This window comes from Solea solea, chromosome 6, assembly GCF_958295425.1.
Source record: "Solea solea chromosome 6, fSolSol10.1, whole genome shotgun sequence".
Taxonomy (NCBI): Eukaryota; Metazoa; Chordata; class Actinopteri; order Pleuronectiformes; family Soleidae; genus Solea; species Solea solea.
Genome location: NC_081139.1, coordinates 6,139,289 through 6,159,408, shown reverse-complemented (window position 1 = coordinate 6,159,408; position 20,120 = coordinate 6,139,289). Strand labels below are relative to the sequence as shown.

The following is a 20,120-nucleotide window of genomic DNA, read 5'->3' as shown; positions in this document are numbered from 1 at the left end:
AGTCATGTGATTGACTCATTCATCTAGTCATTTGTAGGAAGGGTTCATGTTGATCTCTTAGAGGAGGTGAAAACAGACAGCCTTATATGCAAATTTACCCACAAACAAATGTAAGGAAACAAAATGACCCCAAGTAGAAACACAACCAACTCTGAATACAAGCTGCCTTCAAATGGAAATCTACTCTGGCTGCATCACTGACACTTCCACAACCATTCTCCAATCTACCACATCATTTATCAAAAGCATCTTCTTTGCCTCAAGCAGCTCTGGGTGAATGTAGTATCACCACTGTTTTCCTGGCATCACGTTCATGTGTTTCGGTGAATAATTGATGGTAAGGACACGTCTACTGAGATGCTGTAAGGAGTGGATGTGGCTCATCATATCACACATTATTATATAGTGGAATCAGAATCTGCCTGAAGGTTTTTCCACATTCACTGGTGCTACAGAACAAAAACATTATGTTTCTTTTGAGGCAGATTATGAATATCACATCGTATGGGTCCAGCCCTGCAGTTACTATCCTATTTATACTCATTCTAAAAACAGTGTAATACTAATTTGATTAAACCAGCGCACTGGAGCTGAAACTACTGTTTAATAACCGATTAATATTCATTGATATTTATATAGTTTCAGGGTCTGAACTGTGATAAACTGTGCAGTTCTGTAATTCTTCTTACTAATGAATCTAAGTGATTATTTCCTTGAGCAATCAGTGTAAGTTTCAGAAAAAGGAACATATGTGAGTATGTGTGACACATCCTGAGAAAACAAGCAAACCAGAGAGGAAAAGTGTTGATTATTGATACAATAATTGATTCACGGGCACTATTAATATTTTCAGCTCTGCCATTATAAACATTAGCATTTTCTTTGTTTGTTTTAATTACATTTTTTTTAAGGATCATAAGTGAAAAACCAATTAACTGATAATGAAAACACCCTGTAAGCTACAGCCCTGAATTATACGTAAGTGGTTGAACATTATGTTACTTACAGAAGGTCCGGGCAGACCAGGGAAACCTCTCTCACCACGCTGTCCAGGTAGACCGACAATACCGCGCTGACCACCCAAGCCCTGAGGACCTGAAGGACCTGAGAGACCCTGAGGACATGAAACAAAAAAAAAAGACAACATAATTAACAAGTGGTAAATGTATTTAGGTCTTCATTTATGCTGTGACAGTATAAATTAATAAAATAAAAATGTAATTGAGTTTTATTAAATTAGCTTTTCTCCACTTTTTTCATAATTAAAATGATACAATACTTTCCTGTAATAACAATACCATATTTATTTTACATGAACTTGTGAAATAAATAGTGATTTGAACACAATATGACTTCAAATATGGAAATATTAAATGTTTTTAAATGACCACATACACTTTATAAGCACTTGAATAAATCTATTGACTCAAACAATGGAATACAAAACAACTCATGTTTGGTTTCATGATGTCCTGTTTTGTTCATAACGCTTTTACAAAGATCTCAAAGATTTATATCTTCTGCTCCTCCTGGAATTTCATCACTCCCATTATTGCAGCTGCGCTTATCAACATCATGTCTTCATGAAACCCTTCAAGTCTACTTCATCTACACAGTATCACCGCAGTCTACTCAGCCACATGTCCTGTTGTGTCCAACAGTAAAAGTGTCTGGTTTTCCTAATCTAAATGTACTTTTATTAATATAAAACATTTTCATTCAACTAATGTCCAAATTATTTGTGATGTGTACATATTGCATGGTCTGGTTCAAGCCATGATTCTATCATATTAAGAAACAGCAATGCTGGACACAGGCTTTAGGCTGGAGCTACGTGTGATGGCTGCCTGCTGGGAATGGTGATTACTGTATGTAGAAAATCCAATTTGACTAACAACGATGTCTAACCCTTTCACAAACCTCGCATGCCACAGTGAACACCCACTTAAGCAGTGGCTACTCACTTCTTTTCCCCTAACCCACAGAGTGCAGAGGAGAGGAACTGTAATGTGGCACAGTTGTGGAGCGCACCATTGCTCTTCTGAGGCAGCTGCATTCACAGCATCAAAACATTCTGCCACTATGACGCCTTTTTTGGCATTAGAGACGCTGACACTGTGTCCACCATATGTTTGAGCACATCCACTACATCAAGAAGTATCTTGATTTTACATTGTGTGAAATCCCTGTTTGTCCCTCTTCTCTCTACATCTGTCAAGACTTACCAATCACTCTGGATCATTGAATATATATATATATATATATATATATATATATGTATATATTATAAAATTGTCCAAAAAAAAACCCTGACTATTTATATCACAGGAAACTCACAAACGTCGCATTGAATTATGATTTGATTGTGATTTATAAAGGAAAACATGGGACATGTGTGCGTATCAGAATATTTATGTGAGTAATTACACATTTTTAGGTGAATCCTGTGCACAGTTTTATAAACGAGATCCCAGGACCAAGCAGGGATCAACCTCCTGGGTTGATATCAGCATGCTTAAGTATGTAATCATCTGTGATGTGTCATTATCTTGAAAGGACATAACATGCGTTTATGACAGGTGTGTGTGTGTGTGTGTGTGTGTGTGTGTGTGTGTAGTGCTAATAGCATGAGGTAAAAGCCTGTGGTCCTTTACTTAATCTGTCACTTAGCCTGCACTGCCCCATGCTGTCATAAGTCTTGGTCTGCTATTATTGTCAGTGATGGACACTGACAGCTCTGTGTATTGATAAAAGTGTGCACTGAATGTGAATGTCCTCAGCTGCTGCCCACTACTGACAACATTGTGTAGAAAGAGCTATGGGAAAAATTGACCAAAAGACCAACTCACAGGAGGACCATCCTCTCCAGCATCTCCCTTCTCTCCAGGAGCCCCAGCAGGACCACGGAGTCCAGCATCACCCTGTCTGCCTGAAGGTCCACCATCTCCCCTCACACCCTTGGGTCCATCTTTACCAGGAGAGCCGGCAGGACCAGGAGATCCAGGATTACCCTGGGAAGTGTAAAGAGGATAACAAAATTACATGCAGACATATCCTGTCTACTCAGTGGGGAACATACATACTGGGTGTTATTTCTGAACCACCAGTAATGTGTTTTGAACATGAACTTTGCAGGTGAAAAGATTCTGTTTTGCAATGTATGGTTTGAAGTCGGAAATGCATTCATACACATCAAGCCCCAGAGTGCTTGTAGATCTTTAAATATCTTTCAATAACACTTATTTCTAATTAGCAGTCAGACTCATTTCTCACAATATGTTACACTTCCTCTTAGCAAGTCTGTAAATTCTTCCCACTGTGTCAGATAAATTTGTCTGGAATCTGAAGGTGCAGAAACAGCAAGATTCCAGTGCTTTTTAAATGCAAATTAAAAATCCATCAGCACTCAAAATGGAATTCAGAAACATTTTTTCTGGATCTTAAAACATGCAAATCTACATTTGCAGTTCTCCTCCTGCGGTTTTATATGTACCAGACTTTATATATTAGATATTTGAAATATTATAGTAGATTACAACATTTCTGTCAAATACTGTGTGTTGTTACCATCCAACCTTCAACTGAATGGATTTAGCTGCACTATAAGAGGACTTAACTTACGTTGGGACCAGGGGGACCCACACGGCCAGCAGCTCCAGGGAATCCAGTGGCACCCTGACAGAAGCACAGTCAGAAATATTTAACACAAAAGACAAAGACACCAAAATAACATCTTCTTTAACATGTGCATGTTTCCATTAAGTCACTTACAGAAGGTCCCTGAGCACCACGAGCACCTTTAGGTCCAAAAACGCCTGTAGGACCCTGTCATAGAAAACATACTGTACATTAATGACTGACTTGTTTTATGTTATATACTTTTATTGTAAAAATCTAGAGTGACACCCACTGCAGGTCCTGGGGCACCAGATGGTCCTTGAGGTCCAGGAGCACCAGCATCTCCCTTCTGTCCAGACTCTCCCTGTTCTCCCTTAATTCCAGGTTGACCATCAGATCCCTGTAAAGAAAAGAAAAAAAAACAGTATATGATTCAAACAACTAATGTGTGTATTGTGATATAGCTGCTTGTTAAAAAATCAAGAGTGGTGCTAATTTATAACACAGCTTTAGGTCTGTGTGGAGAAAAGATGTGATGTTACAGTCTGTGAATCCAAAAATATCCAGACACCTTGTATAGTGTAACTCATCTCAGCATTAATTTATTAGTGAGTCACAGTTCAACCAAGCGACGATTACAAAAACGATATGATATATTGTGACGTACGCAAACATCCAAATTTGTTATAAATACAAAAGTTGAATCAGGTCGATTACTGTCATGAAACAGCCCTGTAACTCTTTTTCAATAAGCACATCCATTAAAGCTCATTAGTCAGCAAAAATGAGAGATAAGATTTTGAAACCTTTAATTTAACATTTAATTAATATTTAAACATTTATTTAGCACATTTTCACAGTGACTTATTAGATTATTATAAAGGTGTTGGGGTTGTCTGTTATACGTCTACGGTGCAATAATGCAATAATTACTACAATAACTTAAGCACAACAACGGCTCTTTAAGTGGCCATCAAGACTGTAAAGTTGCCATATAATACAAACTATTTACAGACCATAACTTCCTTGATGTTTAATTATTTGGCCCTGGAGTAAAGCAAGAACTGTTTATTATGTGTGGATTGTGTCACTTACAGGGGGTCCAGCAAATCCAGCAGGCCCAGGTGATCCAGTCTCACCCCTGTCACCCTGAAACAAGAAGGAAGAGATCGGGGCAGTGAGACCGTGATAGAAATGAAGACCATATGAGCTACAACTTTGACACAGATTAACTAATTGTAACACTATCATCTGTAAGCTTTGAAAGTCACTTCTGAAAAGATTAAATGGTGCAAACTAAGTCTTTAGCAAGAGTTCCAAAGGTGCTACCAAATATACAACTTTAAATGTTTTTAACATTTTTGAGAGAACTGGTTCTGATTGTGACACTTACAGGAGCGCCACGGGTTCCAGGAGCTCCAGAAGGACCAGAAGGTCCAGATTCACCCTGGAAGGAAGCAAAACATCATGAGCATCACACACACACCATGCAGTAAAAAAACAGTGATAGGAATGTGCAATGCAAAAAGAAAAAACAAAACAATTCAAGTTGTACATACTTAAATTGTGATTTTTTTTTATTATACTTTCTTCTTGGTGGTTTTACTGTACTATATCAAGCCTAAATTAAGCCTCACTCATTTATTGACATTAAGAATAATTGCCAATTGCACATTTATATATGTAGTTGATTATATGTGCCATATATTGGCCAATATTTTGTTATTATACATGTTTTAATCTGTAATATTGTTATCAGCCTCTGCCCTTCAATTCCATATCAGTCTTTATGACACATAACTTACCTTCTCACCGTTGGGCCCAGAAGGACCAGGAGGACCAATGGGACCAGTGAGACCCTGTGACAGAAAACAGGATGGCAGTATAAACCAGTGTGACTTTAAATGTATTTTGAATTCAGCCTCCGGAAGTGAATAAACCAATTTGTGAGAACAAATTATTTTTTTGTCAGGGAACAATGGTTATTATCAACACTGAAAATTTGGAAAACAAAAACTCACTCTGCCACCATCCTTGCCGGAAGCACCCTCAGGTCCTTTCTCTCCAAGGTCACCCTACAAGGGTTGAGAAAAAACAAGTCAGTGACTGTGTGACCTGGCAGTTTTGGCATAAAACTAAACAATCCTACAAATGTACTATGGTGATCTGTCATTAAGATATTGTTTCAGTCTGGCTTACTCTATCTCCCTTAGGTCCAGGAATGCCAGCACCTCCTCTTTCTCCAGGCATACCCTGCAGGCCAGGGGGCCCCTGAGCTCCAGCACCACCAGAAGGTCCAATGGAACCCTATTAAATAAATGCATAGGAATGAGCAGCGATGAGTTGAGGCACAGACAGAAAGGGTACTTCAGGTTACTGTATATTCAGCAGCTGTGTTAAAACACATGCCACAGGTGTGAGGTGTAGAGTTATATTCTTACTGCTGCAGCTATGGCTTTACACTGAAACAGAAAGTTTTCTGAGAAACTATTGCTGTCGTATATCAGTTTTACTTTAGCTATACCTTGGATTTTATTTACATATGAGTCAGAATCATTAAGACAAGGCTGTCTATGTCTCCATATGTCGTGTTCATGGTTATCAGGGGTTGAACTTAAAGTTGTGGAGCGACAGGACTAATAGTGCGTGGACAGGCCTTAAATCTTTGTCACCTGGCACAGGTTGTCCACTTTCTGGACTAAAACTTATTGTCAATCAACCTCGACTAACCAGTCAATAAGGCTTGGAAATGAAACAAAAAACAATTACATAAGTTCCTTTTGCTAATGGGGCCACTTTTAATTCTATATTTTAAGTTGAAAGGGGAGTTTATCATGAAAAAACATGTCAAAGCAAAGAAAGTGGAAGCAAGGTTGCGTGGCTTATCAGCAGTGCTCTCAGCTGCTGACTCAGACTGGAGATCAGACGCACAAACACCAATTCCGCTGCTTATCTCCAGTCATTAAAATGTGACCACAGGGCAAAGCCACCACGTTGGCTGTGTGAATAAATTCAAACTGTATTCTGGCTCAAGGGAGGTTAATGTATGACGTGTCTTGTGCCACTCTCTCAGACGCCTGCTTCCTCCTCCACAAACTGTCTTTCGCTCCTGCTCCATCAGTTTCTCATGTCAGCTCTATAATCCTCATCCTCTCTATCCACTCCTGCCTGACCTTAAGGTGAAGAAACCCCACAAATTGGGATTAAGTCAGAGCTGATAAAAAATGAAAAAAGGGGATAGCAGCCTCTCTGAGCTCCTCCTCTGCTCACAGTGCAGTTGTGACAAATGACTACTGTGGCTGGAGTTTGTTGATGGCTGATAAACAAGCAATGGTGTGATTAAGAAGAGCTTGCTCAAGATTAAATAGAAGATATTATTTCTAAGATAAATGTAGGAGCATTAATTCTCTTTAAGTGATGTTTGTTCAACCAATTGTACAATTATTCACATTTAATTCAATTAAATTGATTATTTGTACATGCATCTGTGGCTATTTTAAATTACATAAATTCTCATATATATTTTATATTATTATTTTGTGGGAGTAAGTGGTTATGGCTTCATAGTAACTATGAAACTTGAATTGTCCCCTGTGATGTTTTAGGATCTTTGCGGTCAGTCAGACAACTCTCATCTCTCTACTCCTACCCACATTTTACTCAGCTTAAATAAAAATACAGTATTCAAATATAGTGTAATATACTGTCAGTGTCTTGAATAGCGAGATCTTCATTACAGTTGAAATATAGTTTGCCGCAGCGTGTGCATATATGGTGTTTATATAGCCTACACTATACGCAATCCATCTTTGTATATGGACAGACAGTGTACTGAATTTGAATAATTCATTAAGCCCTAAAGCCTTAATAGATGGAGCAACTGAAAAACAGGAACAAAATTATAGTTATGTTGTCTCCTGCCATCATCATCATCATCATCATTTATCTTGTCTCTATAAATTCATCTTGTGACTCCTCATGTGGTGCTAAACCATAATTATAATCCCGCTGTGCTAGACCACTGGAGTGCCCAACAATCAATATGCTTATATAATATGACAAATATACAGAGCTGCTATTTCCTATACCAAGTGCCATATAGATTTCAATTATACAGTTACCTATGAACTAAACCGACAGCAGGATGAGACGTGTCAGAATGTAGGGGTGTAAACAGTAAACAGTGAATGTACACAGCTCATCTTGCCAAAAACCTGTTATTTTTGTATTTCTGCTGTAACATGGGATAAGAAGAATATATTATGAGCCTGTGGGTAAGAAACACAGAATCATATCTGCCAGTGGTGTGACACCTCGGGTAATAATGTTTAATTAAATCTGCCTGCTGGACTCACCTTGGTTCCGTCAGTTCCAGGAGTTCCAGGCAGACCTCTGGGTCCCTGCAGACCCTGAGGTCCGGCAGCTCCTCTCTCTCCGGGGAAACCGCGCTCTCCCTGAAGAGTGACACAGTGACAGTTGGCGAACAGATGACAAAAGTGGAGTAAAATCAACTCAAGGCTGTCGACTTACTCTAGGTCCAGTAGCACCAGCAGCTCCACCTTCTCCAGGCACACCCTGAAGCAGCAAATATAAAGATCAGTATGGGTTCAGTATAAAATCAAACCATTACTGTTTAACTCTCATATTGGAACTACTTCAAGTATTACTGAGAGATTAAGCTGTAATCGTGATTGCTTGACTAACTAACAGCAGAGAGAAACTAACTCAGAATGAGTATTTAGGGAAAGATATTGACAGGATGCAACAAAATCTACTTAAGAGACTACAGACTTGTCTAACAACCTCTTACTGACTTATTTTTCCCATTCACTGGGATACAGTTTCTGAGTCAAGTTATTTCTTTCAAGATCCTGTCAGGATTTTGACACATAAATAGATGATTTTCCTAGACGGATTGTGCGACTTAACACCCTATATTTCACCCACCTGGTCTCCAGGCTTGCCTCCCTCACCAGGGGGGCCAGGGGGTCCAGGCAGACCCTGTGTACAGGAAACAAACAATACATTAAAAAAAAAAAAAAAAAACACAGTGACATGGAGATTATAAATATAACAATATACTACATTAAGAGAATATTTCCATGTGTCAAGTTTTTATTTTTCACTTCTTTACTACTGTACTTCATTTGTAATGTAACATTAATACATAAACTGTAACAGGCCACAGATTGGAGCAAACCTACTCACCTGGAAGCCGGAGGGTCCAGGCTGTCCTTGCTCTCCTCTTTCTCCAGCAGGACCCTGTATAGATGATCCATAATTACAGTTTAACACTTAAATGTGATAGTCAATATGGTAGAGAAAGAAATGCTAAACATGCATTTGAATTATTGGAAAAATCATAATAATTCTCAGGTCAAACAGAATTAACTTTTGTGACTTTTTGTGAGACAAACTTCAAAACAAGCCCAATTTCTATAAGACAGTGATGCCATTCTACGGTGTCTAGACATTTCCAGGACTTTTATTTTCCCAGACAGTGCGGTCTATCCTCGAGACAGTATGAGAAATGAAGATACCGAAGGTTGCTTTTAAGTGCAGTTTGAGATTATATCAGTTTTTAAGCAGCTTAGAGTCGAATAGGGGAGATCTGCGATACGTACAGCAGGGCCGGGGGGGCCAGCAGAGCCAGTTTCTCCATCTTTGCCAGGCAGACCCTGGAAAGAAGAAAGAAGAGAGGGAGCAGGGAGGAGGAGGAGAGATGGGGTGTTGAATAGATAGACACTCAAAACCAAGGTGATGCCATTTATTACATAGACATTAAATAGCAGAGAGTGTGAATCAACTCACTCTCAGACCAGGAGCTCCAAGAAGTCCTTTTTCTCCAGCCTTGCCGTGCTCACCCTAATCACAACAGACACAGAGCACATAGGTTAGTCAATAGGCCACAGCTGATTAGCTTGGTCCTCAATCAGCATTAAATTGTTCAGCAACACTCCAGGTGGAGATATATATATATGTATACTATACAGTGCGTGCTCCCAATTTAGAAAATCCACTGCCCCCACATCATATGCATTAAACAAAATAATTTTATTTTCCTTTTAAGAATCTGAAGCTCTGTCAAGTTTTAATAGAGTTCACAAAATACTCACAGTTGCTCCCTTTGGTCCAGGGAATCCCATGACACCAGGCTGTCCACGGGTTCCCTGTGGCCCGGGGGGTCCTGGACGTCCATCCTCACCAGCACCTCCCTGGTCAAGTGAAGTCAAGGAAAAGTTAAAGTTAAAGTTATACTGCATGTTTGCAAATGGCAAGTATGACCAAAAGGAAATGTCTATTTCTTCCATTGCTAAAGGGAGAAAGTTAGTAAATAAATAAAAATCCCAGTTGGTAAACTTGGAGAGCCAGGAGGCAAAGAATTAACAAATCAAATAATCCCTCTATCGCAATCATTCTGTCCACATCCTAGTCCCTCGAGCAGTCGAGCAGAAAAGAATGTCTTATGTGTCATAGCTATGTTCATAAAGCTCACATGAAATCACTGAAGTATGTAATGTTGTAAATTTAGTGTCACATATGAATGTGGGATGCCCTGTACGATATAATGACAACAAAAGACAAAACAAACTCCAAATATAATTGAATCAGTAGCAACTGACTTCTTTGCTTTGATGAAAACTTTTTTTTTACAAAACTTTGCACTCATTTAAATAAATGGACTGTGCTCCAAATTCAAGTGTGCACTCTCAAGGATTAAGTGTTATCATGAAAAACAGTAGCCTGAGGAGCTATCAGAAGCAAAGCTGAGAAAAATGACTCTTGAATTCAAAGTGAACGCTGAAACAATCTGTAGCGTGTCGGAGTGTGTTGCTGTAAAAACTGGGGCAGATGAGTTTATTTGACAGACAAATACTAGCGTGGAAGAGGCTTGTGGATTGATCTCCTGCAGTTCAATTTGATGAAACCACTTAAGAGTCATTATGTGATGAGACTGAGAGCCCATTTTACAAGATTACAACTCTCTCCCTGGTTGTTCCACATGTAATATTGAACACATGGCCCCCCCGATACTCTATACACAGTACCAGAACTCCCTAATTTTACTATTTTGAGTAACAGCATGTTTATTTGTGTACCGCATTTCTCACATGATGCTTTTTTTAGTAAGATGTTCTCTGTTTAGGTTATGTATCCAATTCATTATTATGGTCATTTCTCACGGTGCACTATGTGATGTCCATTCTTGCGAGAGTCTAGTGTTTGTCTCGTGTCTAGATATTGTTTTTCTATCAGATAGACAGACAGGTGATCATATCAATAGGTGTTTAACATTTTTCAGTGAGTTGAGGTTGAGGAAATGTTAAGGATCATTTACATATACTCTATAAGCAAGTCAAGTTTTTAGTTATTTGAACAAAGACTTAAATAAATACATGTTGTGAACATCACTAACATCATTTGGTATCTTTTATTTATTAAAGATTTTCATAATTTTAGTGTTTACTACAGCCGTGCATGCCTCATATGTATGAGGGGAGTACTGGCACTTGTTTTTTTTCCTACTTCATGTCTATGTGTATACATGCTGTGTGATTATTTTTATTGATTTATCGAAGACACAACTGCAATATTACTGTTACAGCATGAAAATGTGCACTTACAGAAGGTCCACCTTTGCCCTGAGGACCAGCGTCACCAGGTCGTCCAGTCAGACCCTGGTGGTGGAGAAGAGAAACACACAGAAACACAATCAGATCGACATGAGTCACCAGACATATCTGTGAAGACAAGTGCTGAAGAAAGATGGGAACATGTGGCAGCCCAGGAAATACAATTTACACCTCTGACTGGGCTGGTGAGCAAAATCATCAGTTCATCACCCAATGATTAAGAGCCGTATAAAGTATAAAAGCACCTGTTTCATAACAGGTACCTTTCATTCGGTATGCTTCCTCTTCAGAGACTGCACACGAACATGAACTACCTTTGGCATCACAGTTGTAAAAACAGAATTTCCCCAGAAAGAAGCACATTGACAACAATGTCTCTTAGAGTTTATGACTGTCAAAAAAATGTATAGGATTAGATACTCATTTGTGGCAGTGTCAATACCAACAGTGATTTCTTAGCCTCCAAATGACCAGGGAAAGGAGAATGCAATGAGCCTATATGTATATAAAAAAACAACTAAACTACAACTAAACAACTAAAACATAGTGTTTATTGTCTTGTGCTAAACTTTATATGGAAAAAAGAAAATATGCCTTATATTATTCCAATCCCAACGGCACCAAAAACTGTATAGAGTGTCGAGTACTTTCCTTGGTATTGGTATCGAGTTTGAAATTCTAGTAACGTGCAGTATTGGAGATACTGCAGCATGATGAAAAACTCCACTTATTTTACACTGATGTGTAAATGTGCTTCCTGAGAATTGGGTCAATTGTGGTGCTAAACAGGATTTGTCAGAGATGTTTAGAGATTTTAACTTAAAAGGCACTCCACCCTGTTTTACACATCAAACTATGTGCCTAGGGAGCTGAAAAGCCATCCTATTGATTTAGACTGAAGTGACCTCAGCATAACTCACTCCTTATCTCTGTTTGAGGTTAGATGCTCAAAGCTATGGCTGGCTGCTTATATAAGACACCTGGATATCTGATCAAAGTGTTGATGGCTGAGCTACATTATGGGTGATGGAGACACAAGGAAAATTATGTAATAAGCAGGTAAAATGCTGATGGATTTAGGATTTACATATTCAGTTTAGACAACTTGATTTCAAGTTTGTCTGTGGGTCTCCTACATTTAGGGAAATCACTAGAACGTCTGTTTGAATTCCATTCAAGAGTTGAGATAAATCTCGTACTTACACCTACTTACTCTTTAGGCTTCGCCATCTAAGCACTGTTGCTATTGAGTTTATCCCTTGCACATGCACAGGAAACCTAAAAGTCTGGGGTTACCGTATGTAACTAACGCCCTTTCTCTTGTGTGCAAGTAAAGGTTTTTACTTTTTTGCAAGATACATAAACATAAACAGCACTGGGCGGCTGACCAATCATTTTTGAACATTACCACGGACTCTCTGCATAAAAGACAAACTCACCCTGGCACCAGGCAGACCAGGCTCTCCGGGACGACCAGGGTCACCACCGGCACCCTTGGCGCCACTAGCACCAGAGGGTCCACGCTCACCTGGGGCTCCCTGTGGGAAAAGAAAGAACATGAGGATTTGGTCACTCAGTCAATCACTGAGGAGATGACACTTCAATTCTCAAAACCCCAGAGGAAATTAGTTTGCCTTGTTATAACTTTCATTGACCTTCTGGAGTTGAGGAGATGACATTTTTGTCATTTTTTGTCAGACTGGTGCATGATGGGTTCATGAGCTCTGCTGCCATCTTGAGGCATCATAATGGAGTTACATGTATTGCTACTATGGTCTCAGTGAATTTCAGATCATTCAAAGAAAAAAAAGTCTTCTTTAACTCATCATTCTGGGCACAGAACTGAGATGAATGTAAGCCATGAGGTGGCACTTCACTAACTACTGTATGTGCCTCATCTACTACACCTTTTCAAAACTGTAAACAGTACGTGCAACTGTATATAACATCGTCTAGGGATAAACTTGAGAATTTTCTTAGTGAAGAAAACAAATACAGGGAGAATACTGAATTCAGATTTTGTTAAACTATTTTCCAAATCCAATTTGCAGCAGAAGGAATATATGGATTGTCAGTTTTACAGATGTACACATGTGATTACATAAACCCATCTCTGTTCATTTTCTTTTACAGAACAGTTGATGCTCACCTTGGGGCCAGCCAAACCATCTTGACCAGGGAAACCTCGATTACCGGGAGATCCCTATGAAAAACACATTGAACCAGAATCAGTCTGATGATCACAACAACAGTTTCATGTTATTAAAAACATGTTTGGATTAATATGAACGACAATAAAATTATAGCAATAGTTTCAGTTCCTGTTTTCTTCATATGCGTGAGATAGACACAACTAGAAAACGTTCATGTCATGATATTGTGGCATAATAATCACATATTAAGAGATTTATCATGCAAAACAGCAGACAGGTACACATCAAGGTACTCACTCTCTCTCCAGGAGGTCCAAGTGGTCCAGCAGTACCGGGCTCACCTCTAATTCCTCTCTTGCCCTCTTCTCCTTGTGGGCCATGTGCTCCCTGAAGACCACCTGGTCCCTACGACACATCCATAACAGACTATGTTAATGCAGCAAAATACAAAAGTTGTTGTTTTTGTTCAAACAAGAAACAATAGATTGTGTCCAAAATGTTCTTGATCTTGGTTGTGAATAATATTCATGTTTCTTATTTAATAAATACAATGTTTGCATACAGTATCAGTGTATTTGAAGTCTGTGCAACATATGGACTATCAGGGATAATTAAAACATTAAAAATAACTCACAATTTCTCCTTTGGGTCCAGCCTCTCCCTTGAATCCTGCAATACCTGCGTCTCCCTGAACAGTAACAGTGAGACAGAGAAGAGAGAGAGGAGAACAGAGGGCAGTGTGATTTAATTGTTCTATTTAGTTCATTTGCTCTTGAAGGATTCAGTCAGTACATACAGATGTTCCTTTAGGTCCAAGAGGTCCAGTTGCTCCCTGAGGCCCAGGAGGTCCTCGGGGTCCTGGGAAACCAGGAGCCCCAGCGATACCAGAACCACCCTACAGAGAATGACAAAGAGACAGAGTCAGCTGACAGATCACTTAAGCTAAAATCTACTGTTGTACAACTGCTAAATGGGAATATGAACAGTAAGTAGAAAGTAATCTGAATACTTACAGCTGATCCTTTAGCTCCGGGGATACCATCAGTACCAGGGTTGCCCTGTAAAGAAAAAAGAGACAAAGCAATTTAATTAACTACAAAAACTGGTCCTTGGTTATTATTCTGGGACAGACTCATGTTATCAAGTGTAAATAAATAAAAAAAGAATGATCAAATCAAGTAATTAGATGTACCAAAAATAAAGGAATGTACAGTGCACTGCAACCTGACATTTCTTGCTCACTCTACTGAAAACCAGCAGCACTGACTTTTATTCTCTGTGTGTGCCACCTGCTGAGCTCTGTGCTTTCAACCAGCATTAATTAGTTATGATGCTTTACAATAGTTCAGATGCTAACGGTGCTACATTTAAATGCATGTCTATATCAGCACTTACAGAAGCGCCAGAAGGTCCTGGTGATCCAGGGGTGCCTGATTCTCCACGAGGTCCTTGAGCACCCTCAGGTCCACGAGCACCAGTGGGGCCAGCTTCTCCCTGGTCAGCAAAAGTTAAGAAGATGACAGTTGATCAATATATAGACAAACATCTCGAGTTTATAATAACTGTTGAAAAATAGCAGACAAATCAAACAGAAAACAAGCTAAACAAAGTAATTCTTGTGGGCTATGGGCCCTGTATTAACTCCAATTTTGCTTATTACACTGCTTTTATTCTCAGCACAAATTCAGGCCCAAGGCGTGAAGGGGTGTTCTTTAGGAACTAAATGATTCGTATGTGTGCTTTGGGCACGAAAGCAATTGAACCAATCTAAATTTTGCTTGTCATTGCATTAAAAAGCCAGGTGGGTCTGTGGCACATTGCTGTTTAAATGGCAAATGCAGGAGTGACTGATTCTCAGCTGAGGAGACGGATCTGCTTGTGCACCCTCTCGGTTGGTCGGGCTGGTTCTACAGCAAGTTACAGCAGGTGCAAGTGAAAAACAGGAGAAACAGGATGGAGAATAAAAAAAGCAGCACATAAAAAAAGAAACTTGAAACAAATGTGCCAGAGTTCATTTGAAGTTAAGAACAAGCACCAGAAGTTGATGGTGAAGGCAGGAGAACACAGTCTCACATGATGTGTGGCCGGATACAAATAACTGCTGTGTTACATTCAAGAAGATACATAGTGTCAGCACTACTATGTGAGACACTTTTCAGCTGAAGCAGCAGTATAACAATTTACTAATAGAAGTGAAGACAAGACAGAACCACAGCAGCAGTTTTGTAACCTCGCAGCAGAGATCTGAAGGACGCAGAATGTGCGTGCATTCTGAACCATCTCAATAAGCATGAAGACATTGACCTTAGACCAGGTTTTCACTATTATATGGTGGTGCAGGATATGCTTCATTTAGGTAAATGTTTACCATAAATTGTCTTTCCAGTTAGTGTTTAACTCTTTGATGAAGGTAAGCCAAACATACATTAGTAAAATCATCCGTGTTTTGAGTATTCATTCAGTGCGGTACACTCTGGACAGATCGCCTGTCCATCGCGGGGCCAACACACAGAGAGGAACAACCATTCACACTCACACCTATGGTCAATTTAGAGTGTCCAATTAACCTCTGCATGCTTTTTATTGGAGTGTGGAAGTCAAACAGAGAACCCAGAGAAAACCCACATGCACACGGCGAGAACATGCACGCAAACTCCATGCCTCAGATAAAGTTTCTACATATTGTTTGTGTGTGGAATTAGATCATTGTTATTCCAGCCACTATGCACATTAACCATTGGCCACCCAAATCTAAGCAGTTAATACATGACAACATCTTTGCCACTTTGAAGGTTTTCCCCATAGTCCTTCTTATGATATGGGAATGGGAATCAATCTGGAAGAAAACTGTGTTGGTTATAAATAAAATGATGCCTTTAAAAACGTATTTATTGGGGGTGTGCAGCCTCTCTGTGGGAATTCCTTTGCTATTGCTGCAGCTTTATACACTCCACCGTCTCAACAGTATGACATAATACCATTTTTTAGTGCTTAGATAAATAGGGACATTTCTTTCATTACTAAGCTGAATTTCAAGTCCATAATTTGCATGTGTCGGAAAGTGAGGTGAAACTGGGACAAAAGGAGGAATACTGCCAGTTTTTCAATAAGCTGTGGAAAGAATCCTCAGTATTTTAGAGGTGGTAACTTGGAGGTTGCAGAAAAATGCAAAACAAAAAGTAAGCTGGGTAAAAATGCTACTTTTTTTAATTGTGTTAACATTGGGGTCCTATGCTGTGCAAAGCCTTTCACATGAGTCCCATAAAATGAAAATACAGCTGATTAAAGCAATGACATTTCTCCTGTTTCTCACCATGGGACACTTCCTAGAATCGTGGAGTCATGAAAAACACATTTACAAAAACAAACTATAAATTATAGATGAGATGAGATCTGAGTCTGTCTGTGCAGGGGGAATAACTCAGATGCAAAGCACAGAGAAAAGAAGAAAGAGACAGCGAGTGAGGAAGAATAACTCTTTAAAGCTCCCTTTCTCCTTTTCCCCTCCTTTCCAATTTTCCACACAGATGGCGGCTTAAAGCACTTTTCAGTGCAGCACAGTCTTCTCTGATTTCACTAAAGCATTTCAACTTGTCCCTACAAATCCTCCGTGAGCTGTGTGTTGCCATTTTCTGAGCTAGAGACCTGAATTTGATTCAAGAAAGTCTTATTCTATGTAGGAATGGTAATCATAGCATTAAGCATAGTAGTCACAAAACCCAATTTTGGTCCCTGTTTTACACACCCAGGTTTTTTTTCTCAGCAAATTACTTACATTTATGTTCAAAGGAAAGCAGAAACAGTGACAACGTACCTTTGAGCCAGGAGAGCCAGGGAAACCAGGAGCTCCTGAAGGACCAATAGGGCCCTACAGAGAGGAAAAGAAAGTCAACTCAACTATTTATTATAGACTCCTTGGTGTAGATATAGTATGTAGAGTTTTTTTCTGCAAAGTGCAGGTGTGTGTGTGTGTGGAGAAGCAAGGGAGCACCTGGGGATTCCAGGGGCTCATTACTTTAATGGAAATCAAATTCAAATCAAAGTATGAAAATAAATGAAATGAGACTCACAGGGGGACCAGCAGGGCCAGACATGCCATCATTTCCACGAGCTCCCTGGATATAAAGCAATGTATCAGGTGAACAAAGATTTTCAAGTTCAAGTAAACTGAAATAAATATTTTTTACATGTTATTTAAATCATTAAACATTACAAGAGACAGATTACAGTACAGTTATTACCACGCACCAAGTGCCATTGTTTACCTTAAAGGAAAACAAACTCTCAAATGCACTCTCATAATATGCTCATTAACATTTGAGTACTACCTTAAAAAAAACAAATAAACACGAGGGAAGAGTCTCAACTATCTGTTATAATGTTCCTTTTGAATTCAATAAAATTTAAATAAAAGGGAATGAGACTCACAGCGGCTCCGCTGGGTCCAGGACGACCTCTCTCACCAGGCAAACCACGTGGTCCCTATGAAAGCAAGCAAAAGTAAAATTAAACTACACAATGGCATTACTGTTATCATCAAGATAGGAAAACAGTCTGTCTGTCTTGATGTTTAGTTTTTATGATGTCCAGAAAGACATACCATTGGTCCAGGGGCGCCATTCTCTCCAGAAGAGCCAGACTCACCCTGAATAGAGGATATGAGATCAGAGGATGAATTAAAATTAAAACATTTAGCTGTTAGTAGGACAAAGCAAGCACACTTAAAATAATTTCTGACAGACACATAGTTAAATCAGCTACTAGTTTTAAAATGTATTATCTGAGATTTTGCCTTCTGATGCTCGGCAGTGTCTTGTTTATTTGGGCTGATACTAATGCAGACAGACACACAGATGCTGTTCATGAACCAGAAAACTGAACTCAAACCGAGGACAAAAAATATCCTACCTTTGAACCAACAGCTCCAGTCTCTCCCTTAGCTCCATCAAGACCTGAATAACCCTAAAAGAGACACAAAGAGACTTTAGGAGACCAATGATAACGACACACACCACAAACAAAACAACAGAGGAAAAACACCCACTCTGTGTCCCTTGATGCCGGGTAGGCCAGGAGTTCCTGGGAATCCACGGGCTCCCTGTGGCACAGAAGGTGAGATGATGCAGGAGATTAATAAAACAGTGAGCAGGAAACAGCTCCTTTCAAGCTTCCAGTCGTGTGAAAGTAAAATTTGTGACCGTTCTTTCAAATGCCCAATTTAGGCTCAGACTGATGTTGATGTTAGTGACTGACTGCTCGGATTCTTGGCTTGAAATGATAAATGACTCCATCTAAACTCAAAGTAATTACCATTACGGTAATCTAATCATCTTATCAAAACCTCCACAAACTATTAGCCATGACGAGAGTGGTTTGTGGTGCAATCAATCTAATGCAAAGTGACACAAACATGACGGTAGAATACGCTGTGTAACAATATCAGTGTTAGAGCAGCAAAGTTCAGTTTAACATTATGTCATTTCTCCCACTGATGTACTGACAAAGAGCCTGTGAAATGGTATGAATGTCATTTCTTGCAGCGGGCTGTCAAAGGTAACAGGATAAAACTGTCTCACCTGAGGTCCAGCAGGTCCACGATCACCTGATTTGCCAGATTTTCCTGCTTCACCCTAAAAAAAGAACAAGAGGAAAAAGATGAAAACATAAAACGTATGGCGTGTGATTTTGTGAAATTCATGCAGGTGCAGGAGCTTTTTAAAATGTAAAATACTGATTTTTTTTACTTTATGTCATTGTTGTGAGGGTGACTGCCCCTAGTGGCTGCACCGAGAAATAGCATGTCTGCTGTCACCATGTGGTTAAACGCAGACATTACACTTTGAAGATGTTTTTATGGTATGAATACACTAAAGGCTACATACTGTATATTGAATTATGTCAATTCTCATGTAAAGATGGTTTTGGTAGTATAACAATAGCAAGAGGCTGAACATAATATTCATTACAAATGGTCGCAAACAAAGCTAACCAAGTCAGTGGACTTAGAATTAGAATTTATAACATTACGCTTTAAACAAATAACTAAGTCTTTCTGTATTTTTATGTAAATATAGTGTGTCATAAAGCCATGAATGGGAACCTAATACTAAATAATAAACTATTTTTCAACAATTATGACGTAACACAGCGGTTCAATAAGGCATTCAGTGGACATTTTTTTAGATGTTCACCCAATTGCAAATATTGAGGAAAGCAGTTTAACAAGTAGATGTGTTGGGGTTCAAGACTATTAAATAAACATTTTCTGATTTATGATGTCACACTTACATCATCTCCAGGTTTTCCAGGGGGTCCAGCGGGGCCACGGGGACCCATGGGGCCCTAATAGTAGAAAAGAGAAAACAACCCAAGGTGAGACATTACAGTTCATAACCAACAGAGGGCAACATTTTGAGCTTTGCATCATAATTAATACAGTATCTTATGTATGCTCTTCTTAACAGTTCTCAAGTAAATAAGTGAACAATAGTGGGCGATAGCAGGATTTCAACAACAATGTTGTTTAGTCAACATCCTTTAAAAAAGTTGTTTGAATTGTATTATCTTAACACAATGTTTAAGGAAAACAGTTCTTATTTTCTTTCAAAATTCAAACACCTGTGAGACATGTGATCAAGTAGGCCCACTAGTGGTCATGTGACACTAAATCCAGCTCAGTGCTGCAGCGAGAAGACCTTGTGCTGCACACATTGTT

General features: G+C 39.2%; 1 protein-coding gene across 2 annotated transcripts in view; it reads right to left on the bottom strand.

Annotated features, from left to right (window-relative positions):
- Positions 1-20,120, bottom strand: part of col2a1b (collagen, type II, alpha 1b) — a 40,181-nt gene that overhangs the window by 6,668 nt on the left and 13,393 nt on the right. For both annotated transcript variants that reach the window (XM_058630815.1, XM_058630816.1), the window contains 33 exons: positions 19,694-19,747; positions 18,982-19,035; positions 18,450-18,503; positions 18,314-18,367; positions 18,006-18,050; positions 17,834-17,887; positions 17,476-17,520; positions 17,220-17,273; positions 14,801-14,899; positions 14,419-14,463; positions 14,202-14,300; positions 14,040-14,093; positions 13,703-13,810; positions 13,402-13,455; positions 12,692-12,790; positions 11,244-11,297; positions 9,735-9,833; positions 9,430-9,483; positions 9,243-9,296; positions 8,827-8,880; positions 8,566-8,619; positions 8,149-8,193; positions 7,974-8,072; positions 5,818-5,925; positions 5,640-5,693; positions 5,424-5,477; positions 5,012-5,065; positions 4,714-4,767; positions 3,911-4,018; positions 3,772-3,825; positions 3,622-3,675; positions 2,850-3,011; positions 1,007-1,114 (listed from right to left, as the gene is read on the bottom strand). In XM_058630815.1, the coding sequence (XP_058486798.1) occupies positions 1,007-1,114; positions 2,850-3,011; positions 3,622-3,675; positions 3,772-3,825; positions 3,911-4,018; positions 4,714-4,767; positions 5,012-5,065; positions 5,424-5,477; positions 5,640-5,693; positions 5,818-5,925; positions 7,974-8,072; positions 8,149-8,193; positions 8,566-8,619; positions 8,827-8,880; positions 9,243-9,296; positions 9,430-9,483; positions 9,735-9,833; positions 11,244-11,297; positions 12,692-12,790; positions 13,402-13,455; positions 13,703-13,810; positions 14,040-14,093; positions 14,202-14,300; positions 14,419-14,463; positions 14,801-14,899; positions 17,220-17,273; positions 17,476-17,520; positions 17,834-17,887; positions 18,006-18,050; positions 18,314-18,367; positions 18,450-18,503; positions 18,982-19,035; positions 19,694-19,747 (2,295 nt within the window). The remainder of the gene's footprint in view (positions 1-1,006; positions 1,115-2,849; positions 3,012-3,621; positions 3,676-3,771; positions 3,826-3,910; positions 4,019-4,713; positions 4,768-5,011; positions 5,066-5,423; positions 5,478-5,639; positions 5,694-5,817; positions 5,926-7,973; positions 8,073-8,148; positions 8,194-8,565; positions 8,620-8,826; positions 8,881-9,242; positions 9,297-9,429; positions 9,484-9,734; positions 9,834-11,243; positions 11,298-12,691; positions 12,791-13,401; positions 13,456-13,702; positions 13,811-14,039; positions 14,094-14,201; positions 14,301-14,418; positions 14,464-14,800; positions 14,900-17,219; positions 17,274-17,475; positions 17,521-17,833; positions 17,888-18,005; positions 18,051-18,313; positions 18,368-18,449; positions 18,504-18,981; positions 19,036-19,693; positions 19,748-20,120) is intronic.